At 40.1% G+C, this 24852-nt stretch overlaps 1 protein-coding gene across 1 annotated transcript in view; it reads right to left on the bottom strand.

Annotated features, from left to right (window-relative positions):
• Positions 1-22127, bottom strand: part of LOC143117322 (NACHT, LRR and PYD domains-containing protein 12-like) — a 108377-nt gene extending 86250 nt beyond the window's left edge. The window contains exons 1-6 of the mRNA XM_076278969.1: positions 22079-22127; positions 18859-18929; positions 16473-18235; positions 13163-13333; positions 2932-3102; positions 1339-1509 (exon numbers count right to left, since the gene is read on the bottom strand). Coding sequence (XP_076135084.1) covers positions 1339-1509; positions 2932-3102; positions 13163-13333; positions 16473-18235; positions 18859-18929; positions 22079-22127 — 2396 coding nt within the window. The remainder of the gene's footprint in view (positions 1-1338; positions 1510-2931; positions 3103-13162; positions 13334-16472; positions 18236-18858; positions 18930-22078) is intronic.
• Positions 22128-24852: the final 2725 nt, after the last annotated feature.

Raw genomic sequence — 24852 nt, 5'->3', positions numbered from 1 at the left:
GTTGTGACCCACTAGTGATCACGTGACACTTGCTCTGCTGCAGCCAGGGGCTTCTCTCGCATACACTTCCTGGGAATGTATGAGTCTTCAATGCGTGATTGAGTGTTTTTTTCCCCATAAGTAATTTAAATACTCGATAATGTCAATTTGCACATCGTTAAAACAACAATCACGATATTATCGCAGACGATATATATCGCCCACCCCTAATTTGCACTCGTCTATTATTTGAACTCATTGGCAAAGTGAAACTAACTTCACCAAGGTGTCAGTCAACGAAGACAGTTATATGCAGTTACTTTCACTATTGACTGACAATGGGTTAACATCGAAAACATAGGCTGGAAAAAGCAACACTTACCCTAATATTGTTCAAATGACTGAATAAAACAACATTTATCCTGCAGAGGAGTTGCTTATATCTCGTGACAGTGCGTCTTCAGCTGTGCTCCATACGTGTCTCTCGCCTCTCCCCTAATCACTTTTAACCGTCATTACCAATTTGCAAATGATGGTGAATAACTACTCATCATGAGATGTACAGTATTTCGTAATATCTTTATTCTAATTATGTTTCCCATTGTAATCGTGCAATTTGTAATGCTTTGCATGGACATGCGCTGGTGTGCGTTCATGAATGATAGAAGGATGGTGCGTGCACCTGCCAATATGACTGTTGACATGCGCTCTTAAAATAGCATATGTACAACTCGCCATTGACTTCTGACCAGGTTTAGGTGGTGTATGATAGCGATTGTTAGACAACGCGCCAGGCCTCTCCCTAGGTTGTTAATTGCCACACCCCTGGTCGCAATGTTTAAAAAATAAACGTGCAAAATACCGAATTAAGCTTTGCGCGGGTGAATAACAAGCTTTACGCCATGCGCTGGAGCCCAAAATAGAGCCCTAAGTATATATACTCTTTTGATCCTGTGAGGGAAATTTGGTCCCAATTGACCAAATTGTTGATTTATCCCAATCCGTGAATTAGTGAAACACACTCAGCACACAGTGAACACACAGTGAGGTGAAGCACACACTATTCCCAGTGCAGTGAGCTGCCTGCAACAACAGCAGCGCTCAGGGAGCAGTGAGGGGTTAGGTGCCTTGCTCAAGGGCACTTGAGCCGTACCTACTGGTTAGGGTTCGAACCGGCAACCCTCCGGTTACAAGTCCGAAGCGCTAACCAGTAGGCCATGGCTGCCTCCCTTGAAGCCTTCACCCCAGAGTTTAATGTGATTCACTATGTTGAACCAGGATGCATTGACCTTTGACAAACAACTCGCTATAAATTCAAGTCAGATAGGTAATGATTAATAAACAAACTAAACAACTAACCTCAATATCTGTAGTTTACAGTAATAACTGCTTAGCCCTGCGGAAAGCAGCTGAACTCCAGAATCTCCCAAGTCATTGTTACTGAGATCAAGCTCAATCAGGGAGTTTGGAGACTGGAGAACTGAGGCTACTATCCCACATGATTTATCAGTGAGATTACAGCCAGGAAGTCTGGAAACAATACAGATTAAACATTAACACACTTAAAGGAACCATATGTAAGATTGTGGCCAAAACTGGTACTGCAATCACTTTTAAATTACTGTAGAGTGGTGTATCCCCTCCCCGTCCCCCCTGACTCGAGGTTGCCAACCCGGATGCCGAAGCACTACTGACTTTGTGATTAGTAGATAGGTAGAGGGTGGTGCATCAGGCCAAAACACAACATGACATGACAATACACAAAATCAACATCAGTTGAGGGCTGCAGCATCACTTATTAAATGACAATATCCTGGCCGGACTACTGTTGTCAGTGATATAAGTATTTGAAATGAACATGATTTCTTAATGTCTAGTGACATATCAGGGCCATTTTATGATTAATTGAAATATGCTTCTTACATACGGTTCCTTTAAGGAAACGCTAGTAATGAAAATACATAATGTTCAGGACATTGGTTGATATAAACATGCCTATTCACTAGGTTAGATTAGTCTGAATCTTTTTTCCATATTTTCTAATCTATGCAAACACACATATCGCTCGATTCCTCTGATGGATATGACCCAGATTTATTCAATTTATGTAATTAGCTTACACTTTTTTCCAAAGCAACGAAGACATCAATCACAGAAACAACTCATTGTTAAGTGGCTTGCTCAAGGGCACAACAATGCAGCAGCAATGTAGCTGCACGCTAGCCCAGTTCCTTAGCCACTACACTCCCACCACCCCATTGTGATTTATAAATGCAATAACTGTACATACTGCAATGTCTTGAGGTTAAGCTGAGCCTCCTGTAGTCTAGCAGATAACAGTCCTGTTTCCTTAGGAAGGTTGCCGTCCAAATCCAGTTCTTTTAGATGTGAGGAGTTTGAATTGAATGCGATCGCTAGATAACCATATCCATTTTCAGTGATATCACACTGAGCCAGCCTGTTGGAGAGAGATATAATCACTCTCGTGGTGGAGGAAACATAGAAATTTGTTTGTCTGATAGAGATTTTCATTGTACAGCTATACCATTATTTTTAAGGTTAAAGTTTTATGGCTAAGCATACTTGTTTGACATAACTGAAGGATTGTTATTGTTTTTTTTCCATGTCAAGCAAGGGCCAAGTATCCTTAGCCATAAAACTTCAAATTGAAAAATTCATATCTAAATATGAATATTGTGCTGTAACTATACAATAGTATTAATCAAAAAAAAAAAAAAAACATTGAATTTGTAAAATCAGTCATGATGGATTTGCCTTTGTGATTCATTACAAAATATGTTTGGTACGAATTACAAAGTATTTCAATCCAAAAGCAAGATTTGTGTTTTCAAAGTCATTTGCTTAGTTATATTTATGTGTTTGCTCAAATGTCATTCCATAAAGGACATCCAAAAGGTCTATCTGAGAAGTTTAAGATAATGTAACTCCAACCTCAAAGTCTGCAGTTTGCAGTTGTGACTGTACAGTCCTGCAGAAAGACTTTGAACTCCAGAATCTCTTAGGATATTGTTACTCAGGTCCAGCTCTATCAGGGAGTTTGATGACTGTAGAACACTGGCTACAATTTCACAGGTGTCATCACTGAGATTACAGCCAGTAAGTCTGAAACAGTTAAGACAGTGCGAGAATACATAATTCTATACAATAATTTTGGAATGTCAAGTCAACCACTAAAAACAGTATTTAATCTGGTTAATGTTATCACACCTTGACAATTAAGCAAAATAGTGACATCATAGATAATGTCATACACTCACACACACACACACAAACACACACACACTAATTGGACTATTTTAGTGATTGTATTTATATAGAGACACATTATATTACAGTGGTGTACAGAAGGTCGATATCCTACATAGAGATAATGGATAGTATCAAATCTGCACCATCAGTGGCTGTTTTCAAATCTAGTCTAAAGACCCACTTATATAAAATTGTTTTCCTTAAATAGTGAATGATTCCACTCATGTCTCTGCTAATTTATTATCATTATTATCATTTATGTTTGTTTATTTTGTCTTGGGTACTATACTGTATGCTTTTCCTATTTTCTTTATATATATATATATATATATATATATATATATATATATATATATATATATATATATATATATTAGGGCTGTCAAAATAACTGATTAATTTCGATTAATTAATTTGAGAAAAAATAACTGATTAAAAAAATTAGTGCAGATTAATCGATTCCGTATGACCTTTGACCCTGAGCTGTTCTAGTCAGTAAAAATTAGACTGTAAAATGAAGGAGAGAGAAGAAAACGTGCTGCCTAGATCATTGATTGGAACATTTACTTTTAAAAAACGGCCTGATGGTGTTGATAAAAATAAAGTGTTGAAAATAATGTCCTTTGCAATGTCTGCAAGTGTTGACATTGAGGTGAGTGTTCATTGTGTCCCCTAGGTTATATCTGTGGCCTGAAATGCCTTGTATGTGAACAAAAAAACTTCTTCCTGAAGCACTTTTGAATTTATTTCCTCAGCATATTAGGTCATATCATAGATTATTATGGCCATTATTTGAACAGTGAAAATAATAATAAAAGAGTTTTTGAACTTTAATGTCACTAATGCTAATTATTCAATTATTCATTTGAATTTAAATATTTAAAATACTTTCACAGCAAACATTTTAATTAATTTAATTTAGATTAATTAATCACAGAGTATGTAATTAATTAGATTCTTTTTTTTAATCGATTGACAGCCCTAATATATATATATATATATATATATATATATATATATAGTTAAGTTTGTGTTTGATATTTTGTAGTTTGGTAGTTTACTATTTTATCATCATCATCATCATCATCATTATCATTATTATTATTATTATTATTGTTATCATTACTATTGTTTTGTTTTTTGCTTTGTTTTGTTTGTTTGTTTGTCTGTAGAGCATTTTGTGCTTGAAAAGTGCTATATAAATACATTTTATTATTATTATATTATTATAGAACGCCAGTCATTATTCATAAAATATAGAGTAAATAAGTCTTGCTTCGCCCTGAAGGGACTTATTTTCCCAATAATGACCGGCGTTCTATACATTATCCCATTTATTATACGGCTACTTGCCAAAGCGAAAAAATAAACTCCACAATATGTCTCTTTACATTTATTTGTTACCATTTCGTTGTGGCTTTTGCTGAGAAACAAATAGTTCGCAACACAGTCACGCTGAACTTGAATCAAACGTTCTTTAGAACACAGGTGATCAACCGTCTGCCATTAGTCTGGAAAATCCAGACCCTGATAATCTAGAAAGATTAAGGCTGTAGCCATGAATAATGTAATGGCCCAACTCGAGGGGCGGCACCAATCATGCATTTGAAAATCTCACTGCACGCAATTGGATAACACTACGACCAATGTTTACTCTGACTGATTCCGGACTTCAACGCAATTGGATAACACTACGTCCACTGTTTATGACTGATTCCGGACTTCCAACATTGCAGTGCTGTCGTCATCTGTTTAGGTCGCCTCTGGCCTGACTATATCAGATACACTGATGTGATGCATCATTACTCATTGCCAGAGTCTCTTGCAGACACAATTAAAATTAAATTGTGCTCTCATGATAATTCTGGATTTCCAGGGTAGTCTGCTTTCACTTTTGAATGAAAATCCGTTGCCATTGACAGCGGCCATTATGTAGAGGTTCCTAGACGAAAATAATGACCGGTAGAACTTTGGGAAATCCCATTCAAGTCAATGGAGTGTTCTACTTGCATTGTGAAGAGCCGTATAATAAAATGCAGTTAAAAAATCTCCAAAAGTTGAAGAACTTGAAAATAACTTTGAAAATGACTGAGTGCATGAACGGGGTTCTTTACTTTGTTCTCTGAAATTAGCATATAAGTGTTGCAATCAGGTAGCCCGGTTAAAACCAGAGCCTTCTCAGTCGTAACTGAGAGTGGGTCTGGGGAAGGTTCATTCACAGCCCATTTCCAAAGGGCGTTCCCAAACGGGCGCCAATCAAAATGCCTCGGACACAATAGGAGAGGCCAAAAACCAATCAGAGCAACGGAAACACTGTCTGGTTGTAGGGAGAAGCAGGAAGAATTAACCACTTTTTAATTAAACATAGGCTAATTTACAAAGACATCATGCCACACTGAAAGCTAATATTTTGTCACTAGCAATTTACATCTGTCCTCTGTCAAACACAATTGTATTTTCAGCTCTGAACAAAACCGTTCACGTTCAAACGAGCATTTTGTTTCATTCGTCCTTTCTGGCTGACTGGGACATATAAAGCAGGAATGGGGGACGAGAGACTGAAACGTTCAAAGCAATTATGCCGGAATTGTTTCAAGGCAAACACTGAAGTGTAGCATTCGAGTTATTCTCGCATAGCACACCAATTCAAAAGTAGCCTATGTGTTTTCTGTCGGCTACGTGTCCAAGCTACTATAGTCCTATAAATGAACAGAATATCAAACCGTTTTCAGTAGCCTACCACTGTTGCAGATATCACATAGGTATCCCTTACATACATGTTTGTACAATGTTGCATATTCCAACATAAGGAAGCAGTTAAGAAACGTTTAACTCCCTGTCTTAACCAACGTGATATCAGCTTTAAACAAGCGGCAGCAGCCATGGTTGATGTTTTTTTTTTTTTAAAAACCCCGGCTTCTTCAACAGGGTGCGCTATCGTCATCGTGTAAAGCCCGCCTCAAGGGTTCTGATTGGTGCCTCGATCTAGGAAAATTGGAAATGGGCTAGAATGGGTTCTTGGCCAGGCGGACTTTCAGAGCGAATCTCGAATTTGCCGGAAGTACGTCTGGGTTTTTCCCACACTGCAAAAACTGCTTATCTAACTAAGGGCCCTATCATGACATTCTAAAGTGCATCGTCACTCGTCAAAAGTCTATTCAAATTTAGTAGGATGTCCAGTTCACATTGGGAGGGGTTTCGCTATCAAAAGTGGAGCGCATGGCGTAACAAGGTGTTCCTAGGTCTTTTGATCAGTCACATAGGTGTGTTTGGGGCGTAACATCATTTTAAACCAATGAGAATGATATCTGTCATTCCCTTTAACGTCACAACGCGCGATATGTCAAATAAATACATCGGTATTTTGGCATTCAAAGGCGCATTTGAAGGAGGCTGCTTGCGAGACCGTATGGAATAGTCATTCTTAAACCATGCTTTACTAAAACCTAGCATAGCCTTCACGCATTTGCACTCGTCTATTTGATCTCATTGGCAAAGTGAAACTAACTTCACCAAGGAGTCAGTCAACGACAAGACATTATATGCAGTTACTTTCACTATTGATTGACAATGGGTTACCACCGAAAACATAGGCTGGAAAAAGCAACACTTACCCTAATATTGCTCAAATGACTGAATAAAACAACATTTATCCTGCAGAGGAGTTGCTTATATCTCGTGACAGTGCGTCTTCAGCTGTGCTCCGTGGTTCTCACCTCTCACTTTTAACCGTCATTACCAATTTGCAAATGATGGTGAATAACTACTCATCATTAGATGTACAGTATTTCGTAATATCTTTATTCTAATTATGTTTCCCATTGTAATCGTGCAATTTAATGCTTTGCATGGACGTGCGCTGGTGTGCGTTCATGAATGATAGAAGGATGGTGCGTGCACCTGCCAATATGACTGTTGACATGCGCTCTTAAAATAGCATATGAACAACTTACCATTGACTTCTGACCAGGTTTAGGTGGTGTATGATAGCGATTTTTAGACAATGAGCGAGTCTCCTCCCTAGGTTGTTAATTGCCACACCCCTGGGCGCAATGCTTAAAAAATAAACGTGCAAAATACTGAATTCAACTTTAAGGCGGGTGAATAACGAGTATTACGCCATGCGCTGGTGACCCAAAATACTGTTATTAATCTTATATTAAGATAAAAAAACTAGTTGGTATTGTTTTCATTATAAAGAGACTTACGTAGCGCTTTCTTGTGAAATCATTTGACTTAATTTAAAAAAAAAAATACTTATTTTAAGACATCTCATCTTGAAAACAAGCAAATTTGTCTGCCAGTGTGTTAAGCAAATTTGTCCTAAAAACAAGCAAATTTGTCTGCCAGTGCGTTGAGCACATAGACTGTATATATAGAACTGGACAGTGTGGCTGCATTCTGCAGTGTTCTATGGAATTGAAGCCGCCGAGGCGACGCCATCTTGGAAAATTTGGAGCCAATTTGAAGTGCGGCTGCGCAGCAGAAGTTGAAGCATGCGCAGTGAAGAGGAGTCGCGGTCAGGCACGCCCACTCAGTTGCCACTCAGCGAGTTAAACACGCCCCTTGTCAAGTGAAACCCGCCCCCTTCTCCTTTCCACAACGCAGGTCGACTCGGCGCCGAAGGCTAGCTGGATGAATTTTGCGGCTGTGAGTTAGCTAAACAGTACAAACAACAATCGGTTTGTTCTTGTCTGGTAAGTGTTGCGTATCAACTGAATTTTTTTTTTGTCTATTGGTGTTCTTAAATACGTCTAAGAGAGCTTATTATGTTGATTATAGACTGACAATTTAGTATGGCGAATACTAATGAGCTAACAACAGAAATACGGACAGCGAATTAGATCTACATGCTAACGTTAGCAGCTACATTAACGTTGCTACCGTTAACGGGAGGCTAAGTTAGTCGTTGAAGTGAAGATTAGCACACAGCTCCCGTAACAGTCGATGCATGATATACTTGGTTTTATTAGTTGTTGCTGTTTTCAAATATCTCAATGTATGCCATCTCAACATGGAGTAACCATTGACTGTACATTGGGATTAATAACACTAGACAGTCAGTACAGTATGATGTGATAGATAAAACAACGGTATGATGTGATAAAGCAACGCAAGTTAACGTTAACGTAATGTGAAGCATGGACCTCATCAACCTCATGTTAATGTAACTACTAGCCAGTTTTCCAGCGTTGCATTTTTTCTAACGTTAACGACAGACACCTCTGTTAGAGCTACTTCTGTGATGGTAGATCGGTAGCATAGATAGACTGTAAAAAATAGATCGGTAGGTCGGTAGTTGTAGACCGCATAAATGAATGATCGATAAATGAAACGCCTGCATTAAACACTACGCCAAGAACCAGTCACTTCCTAGGAATATCGGTGAACATTTGAGAAAGACCTTAGTTTGTCATACATGATCAGTCATGCTGTGAAGTTTATTGCACACATATATATTTAATTAATTGGTATTACTAGTGGTGTTGAGTGCCTGATTAGATGCTTTGTAATGTTGTAAAATTGTCTGACTAACTTTATTGTAACTTTCCTTTTTGCAGGTAAGATATGGGTGATGGCTGAATGTACTGGAGGTGGCGGCAAGGTGGTTTCCATGGTCTACATTAGTCTGCAAGCAAGGGAATGCCTACGTGAAGTGGTTTGGCTGGGGTGGTCTGAGGTGGCATGTCCTCCCCCTTTCTCCAAGTCCCCTGACATCCATCTCCCTGACATCATCACCCACCGTCACTGGATCAACCTGAAGCCCCTTATACATGGGACATGGCACAGCACCACTACGTTCTGAAAACACATGACTTTCAATAAACTTGCGTGGCACCAAGAAAGGTCTGCCGCTGCTCTGAACCTTCTGTTAATGTGACATCATTCATACTTGAGGCTGCACACATCCCTTTGTTTCTATTTTCTTTATTGATGTCACCCAAACCTCAACTTTCTGTATGCCCCTGAACTCACACACATTGTAAATTGCAATGCGCCATTTAACCAGTGGTGTAGTCTAGTTAGTTAGTTAGTTGTAGTGGTGGGTATACTGTGAGCAACCCCAAATGTTATTAAATACGTATCCTTGCCTATTTTAAATGGGTATACTGAGATGATGATGATGCTGCTTTTTAAATGGGTTTACTGTGTAGTCCTGTGTATCACGTAGACTATAACATACCACGGTCATTTAACTGCCTTTGTATTTAAGTCAGAGGCCATTGCTTAGTATTTAACTGTAGCCTACACAAAGATGTAGACGTTACAAGAATATTAATATCAGAATAATTATTGGTTGATACTAAATCAATATTGAATGTTTTTTTTTATTTCTTTTGTGTGATATATCATTCAGAATGCTGCAACATGACTGGTCTTCAATCAGCCAAAGAGGACACATCGTAACTCCTCTCCTAGTTACTCTTCATTGGCTCCCTACAGTAGCCAGAATTCTCTCACTTTGGCCTATAGGATGCTGACTGGATCTGCTCCTTGTTATTTTAATTCAATGATCAAGATATACATCCCCAACCGCCCACTGCGGTCTTCTGATGAACGTCTGTTGTGTCGACCAGTCTTAAACACTAGGTCAAATTCAAGACACTTTTCCTCAGTGGTTCCATGTTGGTGGAATGAGTTGCCCAGTGCTCTTCGTTCTTGTGATAGTTTTTGGTCTTTTAAGCACTTCTTATACATTATGGTTTGTATGCGGTAGTACTGTTTTATTTTCATTATAGGCTGTTGATTAATTTGACATTGTTTATTATTGATATTCTCCTTAATGTAGTCTTACCATGTTTTTTGTTATTATATTATTGATTGAATGGGCATTATTATTTATTATTGCTTTCCCCCCTCATTTTCATTGTTTATTTCATTAGGCTATTGATTGATCCCTGTTTTAATTATTATATTGTTTTGTATTTGTTAAGGGTAACCATAACCATCATCATCATAATGTGGTATTTTCTTATGCACTTGAAACAAAGAATAAAAATGTTTCTTTAAACGTAGTACCACTTTAAACACATCACACACTGAACAGCAAAGTAGCTTCCTGATTATGTGTAAAATGTTTACAGAGTATCCTGATGTAGTAGGTCCATGTTCTCATATTTTTACAGCTGACATGAAGGCTGCAGTATTACATTTTTGATTTATAATGGAGCATCCTCTCTGGTGAAAGACTAGCAAGCATGTGGTAGAGGCATACGATTACAGACATATTGAGAGAGCCTATCAATGAGTTGTTACAGTTTTCAATTTAGATGTATTATTTTGAAATGATGTACGTTTACGGGAGGATTTACACATCACTGGCAAGACCTGATCAAATCATACCAATGCAGAATGCTTCTCCAGCAGTGCAATCGCAGGTAACAACGATACCTTAACCCATTTTCAGATACCGCTGTTCTGAGCATACTAAGCAAATTGGCCATTTGTAACTTTGAATCTCTCCTCATTTTAAGCTATGGTCCAATAATGTGTTCACTAAAACACAAGTAACGTTATTTGTCGGGCTGATTCATAAATGGGTAGCATCTATACCGAGGTTGTCGACTTAGCAGGCTAGGTGGCGTTTATTGCCATTCGCAAAACTAAGCAAGAGTTAACGTTAATGAAACTTAACATCGCCTTCTCCAGTGACAAAGTGTATTCAAATGAAGTTGCAACGATGATGGCAGCAATCACTGGTTACGTTAAATCATTTGAAACAAGTAGGACTGTAAAAGATGGTGACTATGGCTAACGTCAGTTCGGATCAATATAGCAAGCAGAGCCCTTTTACTTTACCTATCAACTGGCTAATGCTAGCATGATGTAGCTTGCTATGAGCTAATATACTTAGCATCTACGAAAGAACAGTACATATCTTTTTTCACAAAGAATCGGTCTCAACTAACAACGATGTCTCTTACAAACAACTACACAATGTATGACTATCAATATGTATTTAGTCAGACTAAGTGATAAGATATAGCCTAATTATAATAACAGCAACACTTCTTTAGGTTAGATTATGTGTCGAAATCAGGTGTCGTTAAAATAAGTGAGCGATGACGTGTAGTGTCTGCAGCCTAGACGGTAAAACATAATGGACAAAGCGACGTGTCTGCAGCCAGCCAGCTGTCAATCATAGGTGTAAACACGCCCTTTTTAGATTTGTTAATATAACATTAAAAAAAATAATTTCAGCGAGAAAAGAAAAATTGTGTGTATTGAAGCATCTTGAAAACTATTTTTTCGAATAAAAAGTTGTTGATACAAAAATAGTTTTAGGTGAGAAAAGTGACACAGAAAGTTGGCTACTTGGCCATTGAAATACATGGGGGTGGGTGGAGTTACACATTGTACTGCAGCCAGCCACCAGGGGGCTCTGGACTAACGCTCGCATCACTCTTAACAGACGGCACACTGTCCAGTTCTATATATACAGTCTATGGTTGAGCAAATTTGTCTTGATAAGACTCCTTAAAATAAGTTAAAGTCTTCTTAAATTAAGTCAAAATGATCTTTTGAGAGGGCGCTAGGTAAGTCTTTTCATACTAAAAACAATACCAAATAGATTTTTTAATCTTAATATAAGATCAATAACACTTGGTTAGAATTCATGTGCAGTGCAGTCTAGCAATCAGGGGTAGAGTACCCTGAAAATCCAGACTTCTTGTGAGATTTGCTCAGAGAGTCACGCTGGCGTTGAGTAATTATTGCCATTACCTATGCCCATGGAGCCGAGCAGAACCAATCATCAGAAAATAGGGTCCTTAATCTTTCGGATTTGGGTTAGGATTTCCAGGCTAGGGGCAGAATAAATATTACCAGGAGATTTTGAAGTTTGAGTGGCCCCTCCCGGAAAAAATTATGAAAAACATGTTTCTTGGAGTTTGATTATTGATTATTTGATTATTAGTATTATTTTATAATCTGCAAAATTACTAGTGGCTCAAAAATGTTTTAGGTAATCACATTGTATCAGTGGTGTATGGTCTAATTGGATGCCTTTCACTTGTGTGTCATGCTATTTTTTGGACCTGTAGATTTCTGACCAAGCCCCTTGGTGGATTGGAAGGTAATTCACGATTTTGGACTGTGCAACCATAGATGTTTTTTAGGCCATTATTGGAAATAAGGTGGATGCAAATCATTATGTTTCCTATTTCAATAGTTAAAATAAATGTTGAAAAATCAAACAAATTGAATAAATTTTTTCTTGGATCACAGAAGAGATAGGATAAGTGTAGGATAAGTCTTCATTTCTGGTGAGCATTGCATGAATGACAAGCAGACTTAATGTGAGCTCAAGATTAAACAGCCCATTTTAGCAGATACCACGCCCCCCTCATGGTTATCTAATGTAACATGAGGAATGGCTTGCATCACAGTCTGTATTTGCATCAATCTGTCTTCACCCGTTATTTTATGTTTATTTCAAAGTCTGAAATTTACATATGATGGAGTTGCTTTGTGCTCATGCACTTAACTCTTCTAAGGGTCTATTCAGACCACAACTGTGTGGCGACTGTGTATCAGCTGCGTTACCTGTCCATTTTAATTTTGGTGCCTATGTTAACAGGTTAGAGCATGCAGACTGCCTGCATGACATACATGTATAAGACACAACTCGAGCTACACAGAAAAACGTGTGTATGCTAGAAAAAGATCAGCGCCTATTTTTCACGCAACACGCAATTCTGTTCAAAAGAAACAGTGAAAAGATGATTTAATAGGCAGACTTGTCACAGTAGCACTGCATCAGAGACATTCCTGGTATGAATGTGACACAGCAGCCACAGAACACAGACGGAATGCATACGCCACACTTGCGGTTTGAATAAGCCCTTGTTCAACAAAAATAATAAAAACAGTTTTCCAGTCTATGCCATCATTAATATAATGAAACTCTTACCTCAAAGTCTGCAGTTTGCAGTTAGGATTGTGCATTCCTGCAGAAAGAAGTTGATGTTGAGCATCTTTTAGGTCATTGTTACTCAGGTCCAGCACTATCAGGGAGTTTGGTGATTGTAGAACACTGGCTATAATCTCAAGGGACTCATTACTGAGATTACAACCAGAAAGTCTATTTAAAAATGAGAAAATGCAAATTGAAGTGAAGATAGTTAGGGAATACATGCATGTTGTTATGCCTGATATGATTGGGAATTGATCTGAATCAAATGTATTATTATTATTATTATTATTATTATTATTATTATAAAATAAAACATTGTTTTACAAGCCAAGATAAAGTATTGCAAGCATAGACAGTAGGCTAATGCTGACATTAGTTAATTATAAAATAGTGTCATCATAGCCAGCATTATAATAAATACCTTTATACCAATTACACCACATTGTTACACCAACCTCAAAATCTGCAGTTTGCTTTTGGGACTGAACAATCCTGCAGAAAAAAGCTGAACTCCAGAATCCCTCAAGTCATTATTACTGAGGTCCAGCTCTATCAGGGAGTTTGGTGACAGCAGAACTGAGGCCACAGTCTCGTAGGACACCTTACTAAGTTTACAGTCAGCAAGTCTGCAAAGATTATATGAATGAGTAAATAGATCATGGATAGATGAACAGTCAGACAAAAACAAAGATCCTCTTTTAGACATTCTGTGGCAACCACACGGTCAGGTTCATGGAGTCAATTAGGCTAAAAAGGGTTAACATCTGCATTCCTTAAGAGAACCGAGGTTATATTCATAACCATACATTCTTTTTCAAGAGTTCACTCAATGTAAACCAATGGGAACATGTATACCACAGCACCTTATTGCGACAGTGGACAAGCTTTGCCGTACTGGGTGTGTGTCTCTCTCTCTCTGGCTTGGCCCTACGTGGGAGATATTGCTTGTATTGTCCACTGGTGCTGTTCTCTGCGTTGCCTCTAGGTGGAATTGTCGTGGTGGGCCGTGCCAAGCTAATTGGTGGGCTGATTGGAAGGTGTTTAAAACACCGCCTTCCAGTCCACTCACTCTATCATTCTGCTGCTCCAGCCTGGCACTAAAAGGGTGTGTGTGTGTGTGTGTGTGTGTGTGTGTGTGTGTGTGTGCTGTAGCCCTCGTCCCCTTCCCGTTTACCTTTTTGTCTTACACTTACATATGATGATATGCACTACACTTTTGTTTGGTTTCCCACCTACTGACTTATGTAAATATTCCTTTAATAAATTATTACTGCTTTAAATATACAACCAGTGGGGTCTCCCCTTATGCCATCTGTACTTTGAGCCAAGTGGTCTTAACATGTGGAGCACACCACCGGGGTGCTGTGCATTGCATACATGGCTGTTGGCTTTTGGCTGCAGAAGCTTACACTGGCAAGTGCACACATCCGACAATGTCAAAAAACAGCTGGTGCTGGAGGGTTACTCACAGGCATGAAGCTGAAACCATATAGTAGGCTACTTATATATTAGCAACATCTCTATTATAAAAGCAGGCAAAGGTATCACCCAAAGCTTGTGCTTACACAGTTCTGTTCTATGGTGACACTAAGCCGACCAAGAGGCAGCCACGCTTCCCGTGGAATGGGCTCTCAAGCGTTTGGGGGGTACACCCGAGGCTTCATACAATAGAATGAGGGCCTTGACCAGCCAGTGGGATATTCTCTGCTTCAATAGTGCACAGGCGACTGCCTGGGCCCCGTAGCAGACAAACAGCTATTCCGTCTTGTGCAGGTGGCATGCTTGTTCAGTGTAGGCACGCAGCGTTCTCACTGAACAGAGTTTGTGTATTGTCAGGGTGAAAAGCAGGCTGCTCAAGACTCTTCTCCCAAAGGCTGAGGTCAGCACATTAGGTAAAAAGGGTACCAGGCAAATGTGTTGTTCTTGGTGATAACAGCACATTGGTGTGGAGCCGCCTCTGTCCATTCCCTGCTGACCATTTAGCCCGCGGCAACCCATCTGTGTAGCAAGGTATCTGTGGACACAACGCGTCTGCGGTTTAACCGGCAAAACTGCAGCCTGTGTGGACCTGGGAGCATCAGAAAGCTAGTGCAGCGTAGAAGCGACTGTAAGACTGTTATCAGTGTCACGGGTTGGCTTCGATGTGAGTGGTTGAAGTAGCACGTCAATAGATGACGGACAAGTGGCTTATTCAATCATATGCAAGCATTTTTTTGATTAGGCCCAGCCTTCTGAAGCAACACACCAATGGATTGCTCCCAGATGGATGAGTGGAGCTAGGCGGAACGAAATTTATCTGGCGAGAGTCAGGTTAGGCTGTTTCCCCTAAAGAGTGTCAATAATTGTGGAAAGAATCTAAAGAAAAATATTATATGATCATGACATTTGTTAGGATGTTGACAATTTCTGACATCCCCTTAGAATTAGAAGGTTCTATCTGACATTTTTGTCAAAATGAATTATTGACATATTCTTATTTTTTGACGACATAATAAGGTGAGGTGATGTGTTTCTTGAGGTTGTATTGTAAATTATGAATTACTATGTTGGTGGTTGACAACAGTTGTGGGGAATTTTTACATTCATTATTGAGGGAAGTTATTAATCTCAGCAACGTGCACAGGGGGGTTGCTCAGGTGGCCCGGGCAACTGCCCATATGCCCTTCTCGACTCACGTTGCCCTTCCGAGGGGGTTGAAAAATATGAAATGAATTAAAATCTTCATAAATCCAGGCTGTTTGCCATGTTTAGCCTAAATAATCAGACAGATAGCTTGCAGACAAGCAGGCCGTTATCACATAGCCTAGGCTACTATTTTTTTGTTAGGCATTAGGCAAACTAAGCTACATGTCTGCTGATAGTTTCTCACATTTCGTTTTAGCAAGAAGAATGAATGATGGAAGTAATGCATCATATTAATTATTTTATTAAAAATGGTTAAATGCCTAAATCCTATCACTATTTTGGGTATTCTTTGAAGCCAAGATGCCCACTGAAAAGAGGCGGATTCAGGAGAGGGAGAGACAATTCAGGGAGGCAGCAAAGGGTAGCACATCCTAGCCAACCAGCAGGTAAGACAGAGACTTTGCACTCAGTAGTTAAGGTGATTGAGTGCTGTATTTCAGTGTTTTACTTCTTTGTGTATATATATATTTTTTAAAAAAGACCCTGTTATTCTTAGTACTTCATATAGCCTGTGAGTTTTTTTTTTTTTTGGGGGGGGTGCCCTTTTTCAGGTCAGAGCAACTGCCCCTCAAAATGCCTGTGCATGTCCCTGATTAAGTTGGTGTGTTGGAAAAAAACTCACCGTGCCTTTCTGAAGCACCTCACAGCTGGGATCAGTCTCCTGCGTCCCTCAGCTGATGTGTTGTATACCTTCAGGTCAAACTCATCCAGGACCTCCTCAGACATCAGAAGCATGTGGGCCAGTACTGAACAGTGAGTAGGAGACAACTGGCCTTTGAAATCCTTGGGGGATTGCAGGTATTCCTGAATGTCTTCATGTATGGAATGATCATTCATTTCAAACAAGCAGTGGAACAGATTGATGCATCTTTCAGGGGAGATATCTTCTCTGTTGAGCTCCTTAATGTACTTGCATGTTTTCCTGATGCTCTCTGAGCTGTTGAGTGGATGTGTGAGTAGTCCTTGTAGAAGTCTATGATTCCTCTCCAATGAGATGCCCATAAGGAAACGAAGGAAAAGATCCAGGTGTCCATTGTTGCTCTGCAAAGCTTTGTCTGCAGCTTTCTCCAACAACTCTTCTAAAGGTAACTGGTCTTTCTTGAAAAAAAGTTCAGGTGCACTCAGTTTTTCATTCATATTCTTAAAAGAAAGAAATACATGAAGTGCTGCCAGAAACTCCTGGATGCTCAGATGTACAAAGCTGTATATCTTCTTCTGGTGAAACACAGATTCCTCCTTGAATATCTCAGTGAATACACCAGAGTACACTGAGGCTTCACTGACTTCAATGCCACACTCTTTCAGGTCTTCATCATAAAACATGAGATTCCCTTGGAGCAGATGCTTATAAGCCAGGTCTGCCAGTTTCAGTATTACATGCTTATGTGATTCCAGGAGCTTCTCACTATTTGTTTCACATCTTTGATACTTCTGATTCTTTCTCGTGGTCTGGATGAGCAAGAAGTGTATGAACATCTCAGTCAGAGTTCTGGGAATTTCCTGGGTGTTGTCCTGTTCCAGCATCTGCTGAAGTACAGTGGCCGCAATCCAACAGAAGACTGGAATGTGGCACATGATGTAGAGACTCCTGGTTGCCTTAATGTGCAAAATGATTCTGTTGGCTTGACTCTCATCACTGATTCTCTTCCTGAAGTACTCTTCCTTCTGTGGGTCATTAAATCCTCGTATTTCTGTCAATTGGTTGATGTACTGAGCAGGAATTTGACTGGCTGCTGCTGGTCTTGAGGTTATCCAGATGAGTGCAGAGGGAAGCAGAGTTCCCTGAATGAGGCTCGTCATCAGAAGATCCACTGATGATTTTTGTTTTACATCAGACAATTTACTGTTCTGTTCCAGATCCAGATTCAACCGACTCTCATCCAAACCATCAAAGATGAACACAACTTGACAGTCTTTGTATCTTTCACTATCATTTAGCTCCTTCAGCTCAGGGTGGAAGTCAAGCAGGAGACTGTGAAGACTATACTGACCACCCCGGATTAAATTCAGCTCACGGAAAGAAAGGGGAAACATAAAATCTACATCTTGATTGGCTCCACTATCTGTCCAGTCAAGAATGAACTTTTGCACCGAGACTGTTTTTCCAATGCCAGCAACACCTTTGGTCATCACAGTTCTGATGTGCTTCTCCTGTCCAGATAAGGGCTTGAAGATATCATTGCAGTTGATCGATGTGTCTTCCGTGGATTGAGATCTGGATGCTGACTCTAACTGCCAAACCTCATGTTCCTTATTTATCCCTTCACTCTCTCCCTCTGTAATGTAGAGCTGTGTGTAGATGTTATTGAGAAGAATCTCAGCTCCTTGTTTGCTGATGCCTTCAGATATGTTCTCAAACCTGCTCTTCAGACTGGCTCTATGAGCCTTTATAACTCTCTCCAGGTCTTCATCTGTTGTGGAATAAGTGAATAATGGAAAAAAAAATATATCTGTTTAATGATATGATAAGACAATAAAGAAAAATAAATTAATAAGTAGTACTCTTTTACAATACAACATGTATTCTCATTTCAACATGTTCCATATATTTATACATCAACATATCATTACACATCTCAATACAATATCTCATTACATCATCTCTCAACATTATCTATTTGTATCTGTCACACAAAATATTCAAAAATATTTATATGACATAACATATTGTAAAATAGACCCACAGGCACTAATATATTAAAAAGGAAATTATTTGCAATATTTGTTGATCTGATGGTGAAAATGAATTATCTGACAAAAAGATAAAATCAATAAATTCAATATTCTAAACTTCTTTGACCTGAGGCCCAGTATAGGCATACTTTGGGGTCATAGGGCCCACCTACCTGAACCCACCCCCTCCTCCCACCCCCCATCAAATTATCATAATGATATCACAATTATTATTATTTTTATACTATATTGCCATACATGCACTTCAAAACAGTCCATGTTTAAAGTGCTAAGATTGTTCACAAAACTTTGTGAAAACATGCACATCAGAGTACTGCTTTACTAATGTAAAATGTAATTAGGCCTACAATAGTTTCATTGTTTTTGCATTGTTGCATGAGAAATACTTCTCAAAACAACAGCAATTATATGGGTGCCGTTGTTTTGGGATGTTTCCCTCATGCAAGCATAATACACTGATAGAATATTTATATGCTATTTAATTACATTTCATTTGCATGCCTGAATGTAAGGATTTAGGAAACACAATACCAGATTTTGTGAATGGTAAATGGCGGATCAGATCATGCGTAAATAACTGATCTGGAGATCTTTAACTATCTTTAACTAAGACTAATTAATAGCTTTTGGCTGATGTTATTACTTAATGCTAGACAGTGTTTTATATAGTCTGTGCTCTGTTTTTTATGGAATTTGCATAAATCCACGTCGTTCTATTAAATGTCGTTTCATAATGAAATAGCCTTCCAATAGGTTGTTGAAGCTTAGCTTTGCTACCAACGTGCACATGCATGCATTGAATAAATGCTCATACCACGACTTAATTCTATGCCTCTATGTTTGATCATGACACCAAATTAACAAGTATTTCCTACTAATTGCAGAAACGTTTGTTTTCTTTTTCTGTCCGCGGTCCCTTGATCAATTGCGCAGCAAATTATCAGACGATGCCCTGGGAATAATTTCACTCTGCAGACCAGCATTGTCCACGTTGCGGACCGCGGGCCATAGTTTGAGAAATGGTGACCTGCATGCTGCCTTATTACAGTAAGGCTTTTTTACAGTGTGTTTTAGCCGGATTTTCGCGTGGAAGGCTCTGTAGAAATCTGGAACCCTATTGAACGAAGTTAAACTTAAAGAGCGTGCCGTTCACAGACACCAGAATGAACGAGTTCACAGTAACGTTCATCAAGCAGTAATACAGTACGTTCAGTTCATGTTCGCGCAAAATATGAACGAGTTCATGAACTTTCGTTCAATGAACGCGTTCAGGCACAACACTAGAGGCAGGGACTGAGCCTGTGGTTCTCTGTGCATAGTAAGGTAAGGTGCTCTGTGAAAGTGAGTGTCATGGTGATGGTGCAAATGAGTAAGTCCAACAGTGCAAGAATAAAGTCTAGAGACCAGCATAAAATAAATATGGACATATAAGAGAGTAGGCAAGGTAATATAAAAAAACTATAGAAAAACTATATCAGTGCAAGAATTGGATGACGTAATAGGGTTACAGCCATTATACAAGTGTTGATTATAAAGCATTAAGTACTAAGTAAAGGTATAAGTGTGGCCACAATCCGGCTGTGGGATGGAGGGAGGGGTTATGCTAATATAGCACACAAACAGTGAAGCAGTAAGACAGTGGTAAAAAGTGGCTAGTGGACAGACAGTACACAAACATGGAGAGGGTGGCGAGGCAGACAGACTATGCAGAGAAGTCTATCTCTCCTCTTCCCTTAAGTGAAGCATTGAACAGTTCAATGGCCCTGGGGAAAAATGATTTCCTCAGTCTGTCTGTTGTGCAAGGCAGTGAGCGAAGTCTCCTGCTGATCAAGCTCCTCTGCTTTGTAGTAGTGCTGTGGAGTGGATGACACTCATTGTCCAAAATGTTGATCAGTTTGTTCAGGGTCCTTTTGTCAGATATTGAAGTGATGCACTCCAGTTCAGCAGTTTAGTGGAATGACTAATCCATACGGTCTCGCAAGCAGCCTCCTTCAAATGCGCCGTTGACTGTCAAAATACTGATGCATTCTTTGACATCGCACCCTTAAAGGGAATGACAGATGTCATTCTCATTGGTTTAAATGATGTTACGCCCCAAACACACCCATGACTGATTAAGAAACCTAGGAACACCTTTTTGTGCCATGCGCTCAACGTTTGATAACGAAAACACTCCCAATGTGGACTGGACATCCTAATAAATTTGAATAAGCTTTTGACGAGTGACAATGCGCTTTCGACTGATATGATAGGGCCCAAAACATTTCACACAGACATTTACATATATCATTGGGGGTACATGGGAAAACATACATTATTGCACTGCATACATTTATCTGTGGGGCTTTGTCTTGTTGAGTATTTGGATGGCTGATGGGATTAGGCTTCTGCTGAAGTGGGCTTTATTGCACCTTATGCTTCTAAACCTCCTGCCAGAGGTAGAAGTAAGAAGTAGCGGTTGAGCGGGTGAGTAAAGTCCAGGGATATTACATGAGCGATACGTGCAATGGCCTTGGTGTTTAGTTCTTGTAAATTTGGGGTATGCAGACCTATTATTTTGGTTGCAGTATTGGTTATCTGAGTGAGTTTGTTATGTTTTTTTACAGTAAGCATGTTGAAGAAGCAGGTGGAATAGTATAACAGGATGGGTTGAACAATGTTGATATACAGTAGTAGGAGTAGATGGGGCAACATGAAGTCCTTTTAGTTTGCACACCGCTGACAGTCTTTGGATTACTTTTTTCTGCATGTCTGTTGTGTAATGTTCAAAGGTGAGGTTATTGTCAATTGTGAGTCCAAGGTATTTGAAAAGGTCTACTATCTATACTGTTTCGTTGTTAATGATGATGGGGTGGTGGGATTGTGTGGATCTAAAAGCCATTTCTTTTGTTTTGCTGATGTTGAGTTTGAGATAGTTATTTCCACACCACTGAGTGAAGTGAGAGACTGTGTTGGGATATTCTTGGGGGCTTGGTCTTGGACTGTAGCCTGTACCCTATCTACTGATCACCCAGGGGTAACAAGTACACTGGCGCCAACAAGCGAGGTGGTGAGGGCTGAAACTAGAAATCGGAGGGTGGCAATCGTCAGGAACAGGAGCCATGAACAGCCTGGTGGCTTTGAAAAACTTTGCTGGCGAAAGGAGTGTTGACCAACCCAGCTTGGACTGAGCTACTGGTCACTATGGGCCAGGCCAGCTCCAGTGGGCTAAATGGAACCAGCTGCCTGCTAAAACAGTACATCCCGTCCTCCCAGCATGACACACAAATGAATGAGTTTGTCACGGGGTGACTAGGTGGGGAACAAGTTACTGGGGATTTAGTTCTCTATGGGAAAACTGAGGGTGGGACACCAAGATGGCGGCCCCCGAGCCGTTCATTGTTTACTAATGAGCCACAGGTGTTTTAGCTCAGTGGTGGTGGTGGTGATTGGTGCACTGTTTATGGGATTAGCCTCTTAAGCACATTATACAGGACGAAACGGCAGAGAGGACATGCTCCGCTAAAACTGTTCGAAGCCAGGGACCCTGGATACCGGCGTACTGGATCTGGATCGACCGATCACTGTGCTGTTGTGTTAACATTACGGCCTTGGCTGCGCCGCCGTGTGAAGGGCTATCTGCGTGAACAGATACGAGAGGGGTGGAATCGTCCGCCCCTCCATGAGCTAAGTGAACTCTCTAAAGCCTGTTTGTTACCGTGCAGCTCGTGTTATAACCGTGAGTGGTGCCCGACGTCTTAGGCTCTGGCCATTTGTATTCCTCCCTCTTCCAGAGGACCTACGTGGATACGGACGAGATCCCCAGGAGGTTTCCGGTATACGCTGCTCTGAGGACGCTCACCCCTCACTAAGTTAAGTAACTCCGGCTAACTGGCTCCGAAGCACTCTTTCGCTCTCCCTGCTGATTCCTCCCCTCGATCGTGGCTCTACTGCCTAAACTAATGACTGGACTGTCCTTGTTTAAATCCTCCCGCTGTCATTTTAGCCCAAAAGCGTCATAGTGTGTTGTGTGAACTTGCTGTGCCTTATAGCTTTAATAGTGTGCTGTGTAAACATGTGGTGAGCCCTATAACTTTAATAGTGTGCTGTGTAAATTTTCTGTGGGAGAATAAGACAAAGAACATATTCTTTGTCCGTATGGTTGCTATTGCATAGCTAACTGCCCCTTAATAGGCTTGCTGTGCACTTGGGTTGAGACAAGTAGGGGTGTCATATTTCGTTCGACCTCCACTCCACTAGATGGCAGACATGTCATACGTCATCCCCGAGTCCAAAAAAGGGCATGCTTTAAACAAAACCTTCGAGCTACAGCGCATTGAATCATAGTTGCCAAGTCCGCTTATAATACGCGACTTTGGGCTTGTTTTTACATAAAGTCGCTTGGAAAAATGTGGAGTCGCGGGTTGCGGTTTTTTGGGCTTGCTTTTGAAAACGTGGTTGCTTAAAAATAAAAATAATACGCGACTCGGTTTTTTTACATTTCAATTGACTGGAACATTAATTCCAGCCATAGTTTGTTTGTGAGGTTTTCGAAGCTGTTTGCTTGGTCCTCTCCCTGACTTCCAGATTGCACATAGGCCTACAACGCGCGAACTGATGGGTCGGGAGAGGACGACGCATGTTTCGTCTGAGCCTGTGTGAGCGAATCCAGTGAGACAATGCAGCCTGCTGCGCCGACTATATCCCTCATTCACCTAAGATTTTGCCTATATGGCCTATGCTATCAGGGTAGACGTGTGTGATAATCAGAGGCGATTTTCGAGACATTTCATCATCGTGTTGTGCTTCACTGCCAATGATGTCCTTAACTCTGCAATAACTTTGCTTAAACGACTCCAATTTAGTTTGTATGACATTTCTATCATACTCATCATGAGCGCAGAGTTAATAGAAAATCTGTTTCTGGATGTTTTATTTTTTATTGGTAAAACGCTTCATAGGTTAAATTAACAGCTATTCCGATTTGCGCATAGGCCTATCCTAATCAATCGCCCATATACCATAGCCTAAAATTTTCATTTGAACAACCTGTTGGACTGTCTAACCTATTTATTTCCATGCATGGTCGTTTGCCTACATCGTGACATTAAGCGACAGTAAGGCGAATTCAAAGAATTATGGACTGACGTGCTGTCAAAGGGGCTGCCCATGCAATTGGCTGTAAATTGCGCACAGCCGGTCAGAATGGCAGCGCGGGCTAATAAGAGTTCTTATAAAACATATATGTAGGCACATCCTTGTTCTGCTCTGCGTGGACTGGAGTTGTTCTCCATCCCGGCAAAAGACGTCATAGTATTCCGACTTTTCCAGGTAAACGAGCTGTCTTGAAAAGACATTCTGAAATGGCGGTCGGGCCAAACCTTTGCGCGCATGAACCATGCCAAACGAGCGCCAGCGCTGATGGAACTTTTCTAGCATGATATTTGAGGGTGCCATTTGCAGACTCTTACTTTGCTCAAATTAAGTCACAATAATCAATTTAAGGGTAGGTCTAAGTCAGAACAAGGGTCAGGACAATGCGAGAAAACAGGCGAGACCTGAGAAAATGCGACTCCGTGTTTCACCAGCCTTTCTTGCGCAAAGCTGAATGAAAATTTGCCTAGGCCTATATACTTCCCTTCTAACAGTTTGCACATCTAAAACTATTATTCTTTTTTCAGACTATCGCTACAGCTGTCCAAGGCTTTTGCGGCGTTTTGCATTGCTTCACGCTGTTCCCTTGTTGGTTTGGAATTTGGTCACCTGTCTGATCAATGAGCTCAGGTCTATGGCTGTTTTCATCATCAGGTGTGAACGGAATTATTTTCACAAATGCAGGAGTAGAAAATACCTGTCTTCAATGTAGGTTATACCCTGAATACTCAGCAGATCCTATGGCCATACAGTAAATCCTCAAATTATGGCCGAGATTATATTCTCTATAGCCGGGCCTCTGATAATAGCCAGGGGCATCGTTTATCCGAACAAATAAAGGCCAGGGTAATAATTGCCATGTGGGCTAGGCCTATTGGTCCACTTTTTTATTGTTGATTTTTTTTGTATTGTTACGGTTTGATTCATATTCGCAATAAACCACACAGGAAGGAATACACACCTCTCTCACACACACACGTGTGCGAATGTGTAGCCTATGTACTTACATTTGCAATGAGTTTAATTTAGCCTAATTTTTGGGGGGCAAATGTTTTAATACAAAGTAAAATAAATGATAGTTTTGGCTTTGGAAAGTAATTGTTTCACTCATTATACAAATAGGCGCTGTTAAGGCTGTGACAGGTTAAAGCGGCATTGGGCTTCTTTTGGGCTTC

The sequence above is a fragment of the Alosa pseudoharengus genome, unplaced genomic scaffold, assembly GCF_046254945.1.
Source record: "Alosa pseudoharengus isolate Yale_2024_CS ecotype anadromous, Long Island Sound unplaced genomic scaffold, YU_APseudo_1.1 YU_APseudo_1.1_scf_1, whole genome shotgun sequence".
In the NCBI taxonomy this organism is placed as follows: Eukaryota; Metazoa; Chordata; class Actinopteri; order Clupeiformes; family Clupeidae; genus Alosa; species Alosa pseudoharengus.
This window is presented reverse-complemented; position numbering and strand designations above follow the sequence as displayed.